The 15,024-nt window shown below is 38.3% G+C and overlaps 1 protein-coding gene across 2 annotated transcripts in view; it reads left to right on the top strand.

Moving 5' to 3' along the window:
• Window positions 1-15,024, top strand: part of LOC121384719 (prominin-1-A-like) — an 87,429-nt gene that overhangs the window by 45,241 nt on the left and 27,164 nt on the right. For both annotated transcript variants that reach the window (XM_041515236.1, XM_041515237.1), the window contains exons 11-17: window positions 1,774-1,850; window positions 2,697-2,773; window positions 3,854-4,006; window positions 6,481-6,604; window positions 10,196-10,287; window positions 11,647-11,731; window positions 12,785-12,934. In XM_041515236.1, coding sequence (XP_041371170.1) covers window positions 1,774-1,850; window positions 2,697-2,773; window positions 3,854-4,006; window positions 6,481-6,604; window positions 10,196-10,287; window positions 11,647-11,731; window positions 12,785-12,934 — 758 coding nt within the window. The remainder of the gene's footprint in view (window positions 1-1,773; window positions 1,851-2,696; window positions 2,774-3,853; window positions 4,007-6,480; window positions 6,605-10,195; window positions 10,288-11,646; window positions 11,732-12,784; window positions 12,935-15,024) is intronic.

Genomic DNA, 15,024 nt, shown 5'->3' with positions numbered 1-15,024 from the left:
ACTAGGAAGGCAGGTGTATGGGGCGGTCAGCTAGGAAGGCAGGTGTGCGAGGCAGGGCGGACAGACAGCTAGGCAGGCAGGTGTGCGAGGCAGGACGGACAGACAGCTAGGAAGGCAGGTGTGCGAGGCAGGGTGGACAGACAGCTAGGAAGGCAGGTGTGCGAGGCAGGGCGGGGCGGACACAACTAGGAAGGCAGGTGTGCGAGGCAGGGCGGGGCGGACAGACAACTAGGAAGGCAGGTGTGCAAGGCAGGGCGGGGCGGACAGACAGCTAGGAAGGCAGGTGTGCGAGGCAGGGCAGGGCGGACAGACAGCTAGGAAGGCAGGTGTGCGAGGCAGGGCAGACAGACAGCTAGGAAGGCAGGTGTGCGAGGCAGGGCGGACAGACAGCTAGGAAGGCAGGTGTGTGAGGCAGGGCGGGGCAGACAGACAGCTAGGAAGGCAGGTGTGCGAGGCAGGGCAGACAGACAGCTAGGAAGGCAGGTGTGCGAGGCAGGGCGGGGCGGACAGACATCTAGGAAGGCTACACAATTTTGAAACATTAAACTGTAGTTGCTAATTAATTTTCAGAAATTGCTAATCAATTAATAATTATGTTGCTCATCACTTAATGTTTTGCCTTTAGCATAGTAAAATTAAATTTTCGTTATATTCATTACAACATAACGTCATCTCATTGGTCCAGACGTAGCAACAGGAGTTTGTTCATTTCTCGATGAATGTAAAAATTACGTCGTATGGGCAAGTTATTGAGCGTTATTGATTATGGACCAAAAGTAATTCAAAATAAAGTATGAAGTTTTAGTGTTATTATTAGCAAGCATTATTCAAATTCAATTATAAGTATTGTCTGTTATTTCTTTTACGTTCATCTGGGTATGAACAAAAAAAAATCATCCGCAAAATAAAAATTATTATGTGAGAACAGCTTTGCCGAATCACACAATTTGCGGATGATTTTTTTGTGTGTTCATACCCAGATGAACGTAAAAGAAATAACAGACAATCCTTAATTTGACACCCATTAGCTGATGTATGTTTCGTGCTGGGGTGTCGTTAAAGATCTAATTTATCTATCTGAATGATATCTTGGTGGATTTATTGGGCCATATGCAAGCTGTTCTCAACGAAAAGCGCACGTCAAATTGACAAAAATGCATAAATTGAAACGTTCATGTTGTAGTATTTTATCTTGCAAAATAAATTAGTTGGATAAAAAATGTATTTGGATTATGTTTAATTTGCCATTTTTTAATTAAAAGGCATTCTTACCATAAGGCAATATGGGAAAAGGAAGCAACCACCAAATTAAGGTCCAAAATTTAAACTACATGTAGCCTTAACTCATAGTGATTATAAACCTATTATTAGGATAGACCTAACACCATTTATTTTTTAAAATTAGCACTCACCATTAACATCTGTACTGGGTGCGGAATTTAGCTCAGTGGGTAGAGCACTCGCTTGAGGTGTTTGAGCCGAGCAATTGAACATTTTTTATGGACCCATTGGGGTTTTCCCCATCCCAACCTGTGCCCCACGACTGGTATACATGTATATCTAAGGTGGTGCTAAGGTTTCGAGCATGTCTGTATAAGCACCAAAATAAGTTGAAATGAAATGTATAAACTATTATATAAGTTAACGAAGGTCAATGTTGAGTTAACATAAAGTGTGATTGACGTTATACACATAGAAACATTGTAATACATGTTAATGGTATATTTGTACATATTGTCATTAATGTATTTAATGTATGTAATCTTTTCACAGACTTTGTTAACACGATCAGACAGTTTGAACAGTACCTGACAGATCTAACAGAGAATATAACAGCTGAAGCAGAAACTGTAAGTAGGCCTAATGTTTGGTTTGTTCAGAGTTGACAATTCATAGTAACCAGAACAGACAGGGATGTACCTTTGGGGGAGGGGAGGAGGAGTCACACTCCCAGAAAAGTAGTCTAGGCTAAGTATGGGCCTGATCCCAGAATCTAATAGCTACACACACACACAGACACATAATATAAATTATATATACTCTTATATACTCTCTCTCTCTCTCTCTCTCTCTCTCTCTCTCTCTCTCTCTCTCTCTCTCTCTGTCTGTCTGTCTCTCTCTCTCTCTCTCTCTCTCTCTCTCTCTCTCTCTCTCTCTCTCTCTCTCTCTCTCTCTCTCTCTCTCCACTCCTCATTCCGCTCCTCTCGTTCTGTCTTTCCTCACCACCTCTCTCTCTCTCTCTCTCTCTCTCCCCTCTGTCCACTCTTTCTCTCTGTATATGTCTCCTATGTCTCTCTTTCCTTCTTTCTTTCCATCTTTCACTCTGAAATAAAACTATGCATAACCCTAAAACAGGATTTGACTCGATATATATACACAATGTAGAGAATAATAAACCATCTACCAGTTATTATCAGATTTATGTCCCGAGTGAAATACAAGTGCCAAATCATCGAATAATACATTACACCAATGCATAATAATTTCTCTGTGAAAAATGATTCCTCACTCCCCCTTCCCCCCTTCCATCGATTATGAGTGCCCGCTGATGTAATAAAATTATATTCAAGCTAGGTAGGTAAGTTGTTTAGGTTTTCATTGTCCCAAGTATTACAAGTTAGTATTTCGATGACTCTGGTATTTAGGTGTATGCATATTATGTCCATTGCAAAGTTCTGTTGTTTTGTATTTTCTAGATGTTTCCTATTATTGATAAAGTGAACAGGAGTGTACAAGAATATAGCCCTATCGTTAAAGACATTAATGTCTACAGGTATGACTCTAATTGACCATTTGAAAGTAGAAATAAAACGGTTACAATCAGCCCCTTATAAGCACTGTTTTTGTTATGTAATTTGCTGCACCGACTTGTTGCATGCGGACCGGCCTTGGTGGCTTCGTGGCAGGCCATCGGTCTACAGGCTGGTAGGTACTGGGTTCGGATCCCAGTCGAGGCATGGGATTTTTAATCCAGATACCGACTCCAAACCCTGAGTGAGTGCTCCACAAGGTTCAGTGGGTAGGTGAAAACCACTTGCACCGACCAGTGATCCATAACTGGTTCAACAAAGGCCATGGTTTGTGCTATCCTGCCTGTGGGAAGCGCAAATAAAAGATCCCTTGCTGCCAATCGGAAGAGTAGCCCATGTAGTGGCGACAGCAGGTTTCCTCTCAAAATCTGTGTGGTCCTTTAACCATATGTCTGACGCCATATAACCGTCAATAAAATGTGTTGAGTGCGTCGTTAAATAAAACACTTCTTTCTTTCTTTCTTGTTGCATGCGATTATTATTAATAAATCAATGTGTTCTAGTGGTGGTGTTAAAAAAATATTTATATAAAAAACATTATCGAAAGGTGTGTCCTCAGTATAAAATGTTAAAGGTAGCACTAAACCAAATAATTTCCAGCTGGGTCAAAGTTCGAGGTTCACCAAACTTTTTTTAATAGAAAAGTTAACACCACAAGTCCTGTGATTGGTTTGTAAAAAAAAAAATAGTTTCATCTGGGATAAAAAATATATGCAATTTTATTTCATCTAGTACCACTATGTCAAGTAGCCTTGTACTTGGAACATGTATGGAGTACCTGTGAAAAAAGGTACTCAAATTTTATGTGAGAATAGGGGTGTTGTAAAAACATCTGGTTATATACCAACAATAAGCCATGAAAGGTACCAGTTTCTTCAGTTAATACTTTGTAGTACTGATATTTTGGGGTCATATTTATATTGCATATAGTGTTTTTAAACACAAACGTTAACATGGTCGCCTATGGGATTTTATTTGGTATAGTCATACCTATAGAGTCACGCCATTCATTTACTTTCCTTTTTTTTTCTTCTTTTTTTCAGACATTACAGCGTCATGTTACTGGCAGGCTTGTTCGCTACTGTGGGCTTTCTGTTTGTTGCCTCTGTAATAGCAGGGCTCGGAGGGCAGGACAAAGGCACCTTACCACACGAGAGGGGCTGTATCTCCAACAGTGCGGGTCATGTGATTATGGGGTAAAGAAAGAAAGAAATGTTTTATTTAACGACGCACTCAACACATTTTATTTACGGTTATATTGGCGTCAGACATATGGTTAAGGACCACAGATTTTGAGAGGAAACCCGCTGTCGCCACTACATGGGCTACTCTTTCTGATTAGCAGCAAGGGATCTTTTATTTGCACTTCCCACAGGCAGGATAGCACAAACCATGGCCTTTGTTGAACCAGTTATGGATCACTGGTCAGTGCAAGTGGTTTACACCTACTCATTGAGCCTTGCGGAGCACTCACTCTATAGCTTTTAGACACAGCAGTATATATAGTGTTCATTATGAATTAGATCGATTTTTATACACCCGTCTATGATGGGTCGTATTATGGTATGGCGTTGTCCATAAGTCTGTCCATACGTACGTCCATCTGTTGACTTTTTCTTGTCCGGACCATCAAACCTCACATTCAGGAACAACTTGGGATGGTGGTGTGTCGCATACTATTACTAGGTCACTTTGACCTACTTTTCACGTTCTACTGCACATAACAGTAAATCCTTGTCGAACCATATCTTGCGTACCGATGCATACAGGATCATCATGCAAACCTCATTTGTAGGAACATCTCGGGATGGCAGTGTGTTGCGTAGTATTACTAGGTCACTGTGACCTATCTTTCACTGTCTACTGCACATAACAGTAAATCCTTGTCTGAACTACTAGTATATATTGCATATAGATGCATACAGGACCATCAAACCTCACATGTAGGAACAACTTGGGATGGTGGTGTTTCATATTCAATTACTAGGTCACTGTAAATAAATAAAATATTCTAATAAAGAACAATAACTGCAAAGTTGAACAGACTTCAGGTTCCAAACCGATGCAGACGCTTTGATATATAGATCTGCAAAGTTGAACAGAGTTCATTTCATTTCAATTTATTTTCATGCTTATATCCAATTAAGGTTCAAGCACGCTATCCTGGGCACACAACTCAGCTAGTTGGGCTGTCTGTCCAGGACAGTGGATTAGTGGTTAGTGAGACAAAAGAGGGTGTTGTGGTCTTACACCTACCCATTGAGTCATTAAAACTTGTTCTGGGTGGGACCCGGTACTGGGCTGCGAACCCTGTACTTACCAGCCTTATATGGTTTAACCATAACACCACCGAGGCTGAGTTTAGATATCAGGTTCCAAACCGACGCAGACTCTTTGAGATAGATCTGCAAAGTTGAACAACAGAGTTCCAGTTCCAAACTGATGCAGATCATCTGTTTCTCTCATTAAAAACAAAAACACAACAAAAAAGTTTTATTTTATTTTTTTAAAAAGAAGATTCCTTAAACAGCTTTCACTTTATTGGTTATCCAATGTGGTGAGGGTTTTTTCTTCTTGTTTTTTTTTGTTTCTTCAGTTGTTTTAATGTTGGTTGGTTGTTGGGGGAGGGGTTGGGGTTTCTTTTAGGGGTGGTTCCTAAGATATTTGATTTTATAGTTCTGGACCCAGAGTTTCTCACAGAAAACAGTTGCTAAGCCAGTGGCCGTTAAATAGGCTGGATTGTATTGGGATTTGTGTGCATTTATCTAAAGTGTTCATGACCATACCTACCCTAGAACTAGAAGGATGCGTATGGTGGAGAGGAGGGTTAAAAAAAAAATCGGGGCACAGTAGGACCTTCTCCAGCTGTTGTTTTTTTTTTTTTTTTGTGGGGGTTGTTGTGAGTTGTTGGTTTTGGGGGTGAGGTTTTTTTGGATGGCTAAATAGGATCACAGGTGCAGATTTATTGCAGATCATTAGCAAACATATGTGACGGTGTTCCCATAATTGTAAACTGACGGCGTGTGCGTTCTGTATTGTGATTGGTTACTTACATAATTTTTCCGGGATCAAATAGACAATAACACCCGGAAAGCTAATGACGTCATTAGCAATTGGAACAGGCGAAGTTGACGATTCAAGGGTCTACAGTTAGATTGTAGCCAGGTATTTTTTTCAAGAAATACCAAATATACAGTCAGTTCTGTAGATCAACGATTCAGTTTACAATGGACATAACCATATGGAGTTTTTAGATTTGCGGGTGTTACTGTCTATTTGATGCCCGCATATGTTTAATTTTTGACCTCAGGATAACGCCTTCGGTCAAAAATGACATTTGCGGGATCAAATAGATAATAACACCCGCAAATCTAAAAACTCCATATGGTTATCTCCTAAAAATATTTTTTGCTTGCGTCAGTCTATGTTAGTCTGTGTCGATTGACTATTAACATTAAAGATGTTTATCCAAAAAAAGGCTTACCGGTAAGCTTTTTGGACAAAGCGTCACAATCTACCACACATTTAAAATCAGATGTTAAGTAAATACTACTTTCTTTTCCTTTACCTAATACATTTAAATTACAAATTAAAACTCTTTAATATATGAAAAATATATGTAAAAATGTATGTGGTTTATGTTGAAAGAAGTGAAATTTTTTTTTTTCAGGAATGTTTACTTTATGTTGTTCATTGGTGGCCCATTGATGATTATAACAACACCGTTGTTCCTGGTTGGTGCAAGTTTGCAGTTTGTATGCGAGCCCATTAATAATATGGATATCTTTACAAACGTGAGGGGTTTTTTTTTTTTTTTTTTTTTTTTTTTTTTTTTTTATTTCAAGTCTGTTATTAATGGTATAGTTTAGCTCAGTAACAATTTTAAGCCTGTGGTATGTACTATCCTGTCTTTGTGTTGCTGCATATGAAAGATCCCTTAATTTTAACAGGGAAAGGTAGTCCAATGCATGGGGGCGGAACCTAGCCCAGTCGTAAAACGTTTGCTTGATGCGCGGTCAGTTTGGGATCAATCCCCGTTGGTGGACCCATTGGGCTATTTCTCGCTCCAGCCAGTGCACCACAACTGGTATATCAAAGGCCGTGGTATGTGTTATCCTGTCTGTGGTATGGTGCATATAAAAGATCTCTTGGTGCTAATCGAAAAGAGTAGCCCATGAAGTGACGACAGTGGGTTTCCTCTCTTCATATCTGTGCGGTCCTTAACCATATGTCCGAGTGTTGAGTGCGTCATTAAATAAAACATTTCCTTCCAATGCGTGGCGACAGTGAGTTTCCTCTTTCATCATCTGTGTGGTCCGAAACTACATATGTATATAACATTCCTTCCGAGCTTCCTTCTGTCTATCAAGAGAGTGTTCCAGAAGCACCATTAATTCCAAAACCCTTCAAGATAAAGTTAAAATGTTTGTTTTCTTTAATTACATGTACCGTAGAGCACATTGATTTATTAATCGGCTATTGGATGTCAAACATTTGATAATTTTGACATATAGTCTTAGAGAAAAAACCTGCCACATTTTTCCATTAGTAGCAAGGGATCTATTATATGCACCACCTCACAGACAGAATAGCACATACCACGGCCTATGATATACCAATTGTGGTGAACTAGCTCAAACGAGAATAACCCAATGTGGGCCCACCGACTAGGATCGATCCCTAAACTGACTGTGCTTCAGGCAAATGCTTTACCAATGGACCCACTGACGGAGCCCTTCAAGATAACTGCACGAAACATTGCATAATGTTAATTAATGTAGTGGTCTAGTAGTGCCTTTTACTATGAGATACTTTTCTCTTTTTTTTGTTCCCATGGAAACAAATAACCAGAATTACCAAATTCATGAAAAAAATATTCCGCATTACCAGAGCACAACTCCAAAACCATTCAAGACAGCCATTTGCTATGAAGCAAATGTTTTATTTAACAACGCACTCAACACATTTTATTTACAGTTATATGGCATCAGACATATGGTTATGGACCACACAGGTATTGAGAGAGGAAACCCGCTGTCGCCACTTCATGGGCTACTTTTTTTGATTAGCAGCAAGGGATCTTTTATATGCACCATCCCACAGACAGGACAGTACATACCACGGCCTTTGTTACACCAGTTGTGGAGCACTGGCTGGAGCGAGAAATAGCCCAATGGGTCCATTTGCTATGAAGGAGATTTCATGCCAAATTAATTGTTTCTATAGATTGTGCTCTAAAACCATTCAGTTTTAAGATAATTTTACAAAGCTAATTAGTACACATATTATTTGAGACCAGCATGTACCAATTAAAGGGACATTCCTGAGTTTGCTGCAATTTTTAAGATGATGTCGACTAACAGAGACTTTTTAACGATTGTAATTACATATCAAATATATTTTGCTGCATAAAATATTAGTGGCTGTATACTAAACGTGTTTCTGATCATTCTAATATTTATACTAGGTTAAATTCCATTTTATTTCCTTAAAAAAAAAAAAAAACATTCTCGTATGTACGAAATTATTTGAAGACAGAATCCAGTATGGGCTTCTTACAAATATTAAGACGACCAGAAACATTGAATATATATACAGCCACTGATATTCTAAACAAGAAAATATATTTAATACGTAAGTTTAATCGTAGAACTATTTTATTACTCGGAAACATCTTACAATGCAGCAAACTCAGGAATGTCCCTTTAAGGACATAGAATGCATTCATTCTGCTATTGTTTTGCCAGTGATGGTTGAATGGTGAGACTCATAAGTCACTTTCCCAGTTCGCATTGTGGCCTTATAATATTGTTGGTGTATTTCTGTGTTTAGCTTGTTCATGAGAAAGTATATTTGGTACACCAGCCATTTCATTAGTAGAGGGGGATAATGATGACTATCTTCTTGTTTGTCATTACCATGCATACGCTCTTCTCACAACGTTTCTTTCATAAATTATCATTTTCGACAAATCCAAAATGTTTCTGGTTGACTTGCATGCATGTCTTTGTATAATGGCTCAAAACTAATGTTTACGTCAAACAGAAAATGTATGCACCTCGGAAATCCGGGTCGGTGGCTTTTAAATACTTTTTATATTATATTAATTTCTAGCAGGGGATTATGCTTAGGGTGTTTGTCACTTTCTAGTGCGATGTTAACATTCTGCTTGGTGTGAATTAAGGGAGAATTTGGAGTGTGTGGCTAATATTTAAATACATTTCAACAACCTTAATAGCATGTAAATATACTGTTACAGAATCTTTTATACAACTGTTTTGATTAAATATTCTTTGTTATCTCTGTTGTACATATGAAGAGTTTAGGTGCAAAATGCGATATATCCATTTTTAATTTTCAGTAAAAGTGATTTAATTAATTGGCGTATATCATGTTTTGATTTTTTAAAAACAGGATTTACCCAATACAATTTCATAAGGATCAGTTACGTTTTGCAGCAAATCAGCAGGCCTATGATTAGCCCTTACTGACATACAATAATGGCTTTAACTAAAAACTAGAAAGAAAATGGTTTACATCGTGTTTTGCACCTGAACTCTTCATATGTTCAGTACATAGATGTTAGAAGTCTGGGAGGGTGGGGGATGGGTGTGTGTATGTGTGTGGCTGCCTCCCAACTCTGAAGTCCCCTACCGGTCCAACCAGAGGGGACTACAGGTTTCATCTCTGTCCTTCTATCTCTCTGTCTGTCTATCTGTCCATTCATCTGTCCCACATATTCTTTTCTGGATATTTTTTTTAGAATGCCTTACGATATTGACCTGACATTTTGTATATAGCTTTATCATGTACTGTTACAGATCAAATTTGACTTTCATGGTGATTTACCCATTTTTGACAGGAGTTATGACCCTTGAATTTAGGAGATATGAAAATTTGTTTTCAGAAGACCTTGAAATATTGACCTGAATTTTGTGTATAGCTTTATCATGTACTGTTACATATCAAGTTTGACTTTCATGGCAATTTAACCATTTTTGGTGGAGTTATGGTTATTGAACTTAGGAGATGTGAAAATTTGTTTTGTTTTTCAGAAAGCTTTCAGATATTGAGCTGAAATTTTGTGTATAGCTTTATCATGTACTGTTACATATCAAGTTTAACTTTCATGGTGATTTACACATTTTTCACCGAGGTATTGCCCTTAAATTTAGGAGATACGAAAAATTGTTGGGTCAGGTAGGGGACACGCATGTATTGCTTTAGCAGTATACTCTCAGAATGCTCGTTTTAAACTGTTCATGTGATCCCTTATTTCTTTCTACAAGTATGAAACTGGCCCCTACAGTCACATTCATAAACTGATGCCTGTGTAGAAATATCTTTGACGTTGTTGTTTTTTATTATTTTTTTTTTTTTATCAGTTCATAGACAAGGGTGGCATTCCTGACTTCAACCTTGGTTCCATGATGTACAATGATTCCAGTCTTCAGATCCACTTGTATAATGTGGCCGTGTGAGTACCCTGACCTCTCTCTTGCAATCGTCTTTTAAAAGGGACGGTATAAAAGTTACATAATAACAAAACAAAACAAAATTCTCATGACATGTAAATATTTATACCTTAAATCACATGACAGCAAAACCAAATAATTTCATGTTCTACCTTTTTACAATTTTTTTTTTTTTTTTTTACATAAGACGTGATTTTACAGTTTGAATTTGAATTCATCATATATTCACACACACACAAAAAATCTGGCTGCAGTTTTGATGGATATATGTGATGAACATGCATACGCAAAATCTCTTTTCCTTTTCTTTAAAATCTGTTGTTATTAGGACCCATCAGATTGTTTTGAAAGCATTGAAGTAACTCTTTTGCTTATAGGTGTTTGGGTCCCATTTCTGTAGGGGGAGAAGCTGGTTTTTGCCCAAATTAAACAAAAATACCCGAATCTGGATAACAACATTTATTCATATTAGCATTACTGTCAAACAGCTATATAGGGTTACAAACGAATCACTACACATTTTTTACATGGATTACAACAAATTTTGAAGGTACACATGTAGGATGATGCAAATATGTGATTAAAAGGTCTCAGGTTAGCACAATTTTTCCCGAATGTGTATAATTTTTGCCAGAATTTGAGGTTTTGCTCCAGCACTAGGGGGACAGTTGCCTCCAGCCCCCACCAGCTGGCCCCCACCCCCCACCCCCGACTTGTACACTTATGCTCTCATTACTAGGACTCCCATGGGTATGTTTAGTGTGCTATCCCTGTTCATTCAGCCAAATGGATGTGCTTTTCATCTGTTTGTACACAGTATCAAACTAAATAAAACAATAAGCTAACAGAAATGGTTTCCACTATTGCATCTCGTCACAATCGATCCCTGTCAGTGGGTCCATTGGGCTATTCTCGTTCCAGCCAGTGCACCACGACTGGTATATCAAAGGCCATGGTATGTGCTATCCTGTGTGGGATGATGCATATAAAACATCTCTTGCTACTAATGGAAAAATGTAGCGGGTTTCCTCTCTAAGACTATTTGTCAAAATTACCAAATGTTTGACATCCAATAGCCGATGATTAATAAATCAATGTGCTCCAGTGGTGTTGTTAAACAAAACAAATGTCTTCTTCTCTTGTCACAAAAACTAGAGTACAGAACTTTCTGACTTGCCATAACTGAAATTAATGCTGTTTATTATTTATTTAATATCTATTTTTTATGTTTTAATTTTTTAATGCTTGTATTTATTAAAAAAATTTTTTTAAAAAAAACATTATTTTTTTTATTTCCCCAGATCATTTTGGCAAAGTCAAGGTTGTATTTTTTTTTTTTTTTAAATCTGTTTCCTTTGTAGAGGATGCCGTGAAAACAAAAGCTTATATACTCTTCTCCAGGTCAACCGCACTTTTCCACTCGAGAAGTTGGCAGATTTTTCTCAGGTACATGCATGTGCATGTAGGTCTACAGAGGCAGATTCAGGGTTTGGTGAAATGGGGGGGGGGGGGGTAAAAAATTATAAAAAGGGCAAGTTTCAGTTTGGTGAAGGCAATTTACATAAGCCGAGATTCAAAAGGAAGTGATATCTGTCTGGGAGTTCGAGACATGGTCCCTAGATATTTTTTAAGTAAAGATGTTCAGAGACATATTTCCAAGGCAATTAAAAAAAAAAGTCATTGAAAAGGCCATTTCAGACAGGCTTTAAGGGAGGTCACAGGACCTCTGTGACCCCCTTTCAGGCATTTGTGCAGGGGGAAGGTTTTGGGGGAACGAAACCCACGACTGGTGTATCAGTTTCAAAGGTCGTGGTATGTGCCATAGGAAAGATCCCTTGCTGTATTGGAAAAAAATGCAGTCAGTTTCATCTGATCACTATATGTCAAAACTACCAAATGTTTGACATCGAATAGCCGATGATTAATAAATAAATGTGCTCTAGTGGTGTCGTTAAACAAAACAAACTTGAACTTTAAAACATTCTCTTCTTTTTTTTTGAATATATTTTCCAAAGAAGCATAATTCGAGACTCCCATAAATTTTGCTCACTAGTCTAAACACACACACACACCCCCCCCTCCCCTCCCCCATCCAGCATAAATTCCTGCACAGGTGTCTGCCTCAGGATCCACTAGTGATCTATACACATACTGCATCTACTACACGTATCTCTAGATTCACTTGATCTTAAATTCAACAGTAATCCTATACATGTAAACTTAAAAGGACTGTACATCCTGCTTTAATGACTAAAATTGCATATTAAATAAATTTTTCTGCATAACATAACAGTGGCAGTATATTAGATTGTGTTTCTGATCGTCCTGTAGTGTTTGTACTTCACGTTATTATTTAATATATACATGTACATGTATATAGATTGTTGTTGTTTTGGGGGTTTTATATATATATATATATATATATATATATGCCTCATATTTGGTCTATTTTATATTTTTAAATGTCTGATTTTAATGGTTGTGAAATTTTGACTTCAGTATCTGGAAAAGGCTAAAGGCTATCTAGCAAACATCAAAAACGTGAATCTAACAGACTTCTCACTGAACCCAGAATACCTCCAAGCCGCCATCAGGGACATCAATGCTTCCATAGTCAACAAGATGGACGTTAAAGCAACCTATAGGGCAGTAAGTATGTTTGTGTGGATGTTGGCCATGCAGGGGCGGGGCGGGGCGGGGCATACATAGGCGTACAGGCTCCCATTTTTGTAGTGGGGCAGGCTGGCTTTTGCCCGATTTAAACGAAAATGCCCGAATCTGGATAACTACACATTTATTCATATTAGCGTTGCTACCAAACAGCTATATGTATGGTTGTAAACGAATCACTATGCATTTTCACATGGATTACAACTAATTTGATGATAGACTGATGGAAATACATGGTAAAAAGGTCTCAGGTTAGCACATTTTGCCTGAATATCTATAATTTTTAGCCCAAATTTGAGGGTTTGCTCTCCTACGCTTATGGAGGTGTAGGCCAGTGGTAGAGCACTCACGTGATGCGTGGTCGGTCTGGGATCAATCCCCGTCGGTGAGCCCATGCATTGGGCTATTTCTCGTTCCAGCTAGTGCACCACGACTGGTATATCAAAGGCCATGGTATGTGCTATCCTGTCTGTGGGATGGTGCATATAAAAGATCTCTTGCTACTGATGAAAAAAAAAGTAGCAGGTTTCCCATCTAAGACTATGTGAAAATTACCAAATTTTTGACATCCAATAGCCGATGATTAACATATCAGTGTTCTCTAGTGGTGTTGTTAAACAAAACAAATTTTGTCCTTGTACGATTGGCTGTGATACGTGTAACTCCTCTAGCCGTATTCTGGTTAGATGTAAGAAAACGGCCAGAGTGAAGTAATTAGTGTTATAGAAACTGTCCATTTTGAAATTTCTGCAATCTGATTAAAATTAGCTCTACTGGTCTACCAGTAGATCTAACAGCATTGCGTGGACTCCCATGTCCAGGTGACATTTCATCTATAAATAACAATTTAAATATCGACCAATTACACTTCACCTTTTATAGCGTTATTCGGGAGCATACAAATTCTAAAAATATTGGGCGAGACTATTTATGCAATAGGCAAACTTGGTGGTCTATTTCAACATTAAAAAACAGGGGGGAAAATGCAGTAATAAATTCTGGATTGTATACTAGTATAAACAAATTTTATGGCTATACCATCATGTTTTGGGGGGTTTTCGTCTTGAAACGAATTTTATATAAAATTTTATATTGAAATTGTTTCCAGCATACTTCATAATTGACCCGAATCATTTCGTATACCCTCGCCATAAACCCGAATGTTTTCAAATTCTTTTTAAATCACTGGCATGATTTTGCAAGTAAGGTTTTGATTGGTCGAATGAAAGGTCAACTGGACATGAGCTCCAATGGGGTGCTGTTAGATCCACAGGTAATAGTAATTAACCAGTGGAGCTAATTTTAATTAGATTGGAAATTTCTGATGCTCAAAAGTTCATTAAATTGGTCATATTCTCCTAAAGTTGTTGCATTTCATCCAGAGAGCAGTAGTTAGTGTTAGAAATTGTCTGGTTTTTTAAATATCTGATAACCAAAAGTTCCTTAAGTGGGTTATCATGAATAAATTGTGTACACACCCATTGAAGAAAACACTGTCACAGTGTCAGAGTTTTGTTGTTGTCATACAGCAATATATTAATAGATCTGTAACATATGCAAAGAAAAAAAGAAATGTTTTATTTAACGACACACCACTCAGCACATTTTATTTACAGTTACATGGTGTCAGACATATGGTTAAGGACCACACAGATTTTGAGAGGAAACCCGCTGTCACCACTACATGGGCTATTCTTTCCGATTAGCAGCAAGGGATCTTTTATTTGCGCTTCCCACAGGCAGGATAGCACAAACCATGGCCTTTGTTGAACCAGTTATGGATCACTGGTCGGTGCAAGTGGTTTACACCTACCCATTGAGCCTTGCAGAGCACTCACTCAGGGTTTGGAGTCGGTATCTGGATTAAAAATCCCATGCCTCGACTGGGATCCGAACCCACTACCTACCAGCCTGTAGACCGATGGCCTAACCACGACGCCACCGAGGCCGGTCTGTAACATATGCCTGCAAAGACATCTGATTGTTTTCACTCAGTGATGACCCGGACCCCGTGGTAGGGATTTAGCTATAGCTGGCAGCCTGACTGCATAGTTGGTTTGTTAGGTGGT

Source organism: Gigantopelta aegis, chromosome 10, assembly GCF_016097555.1.
Source record: "Gigantopelta aegis isolate Gae_Host chromosome 10, Gae_host_genome, whole genome shotgun sequence".
NCBI classification, from domain to species: Eukaryota; Metazoa; Mollusca; class Gastropoda; order Neomphalida; family Peltospiridae; genus Gigantopelta; species Gigantopelta aegis.
Note: the sequence above shows the minus strand (reverse complement) of the source record. Positions and strands in the feature narration are given on the sequence as shown.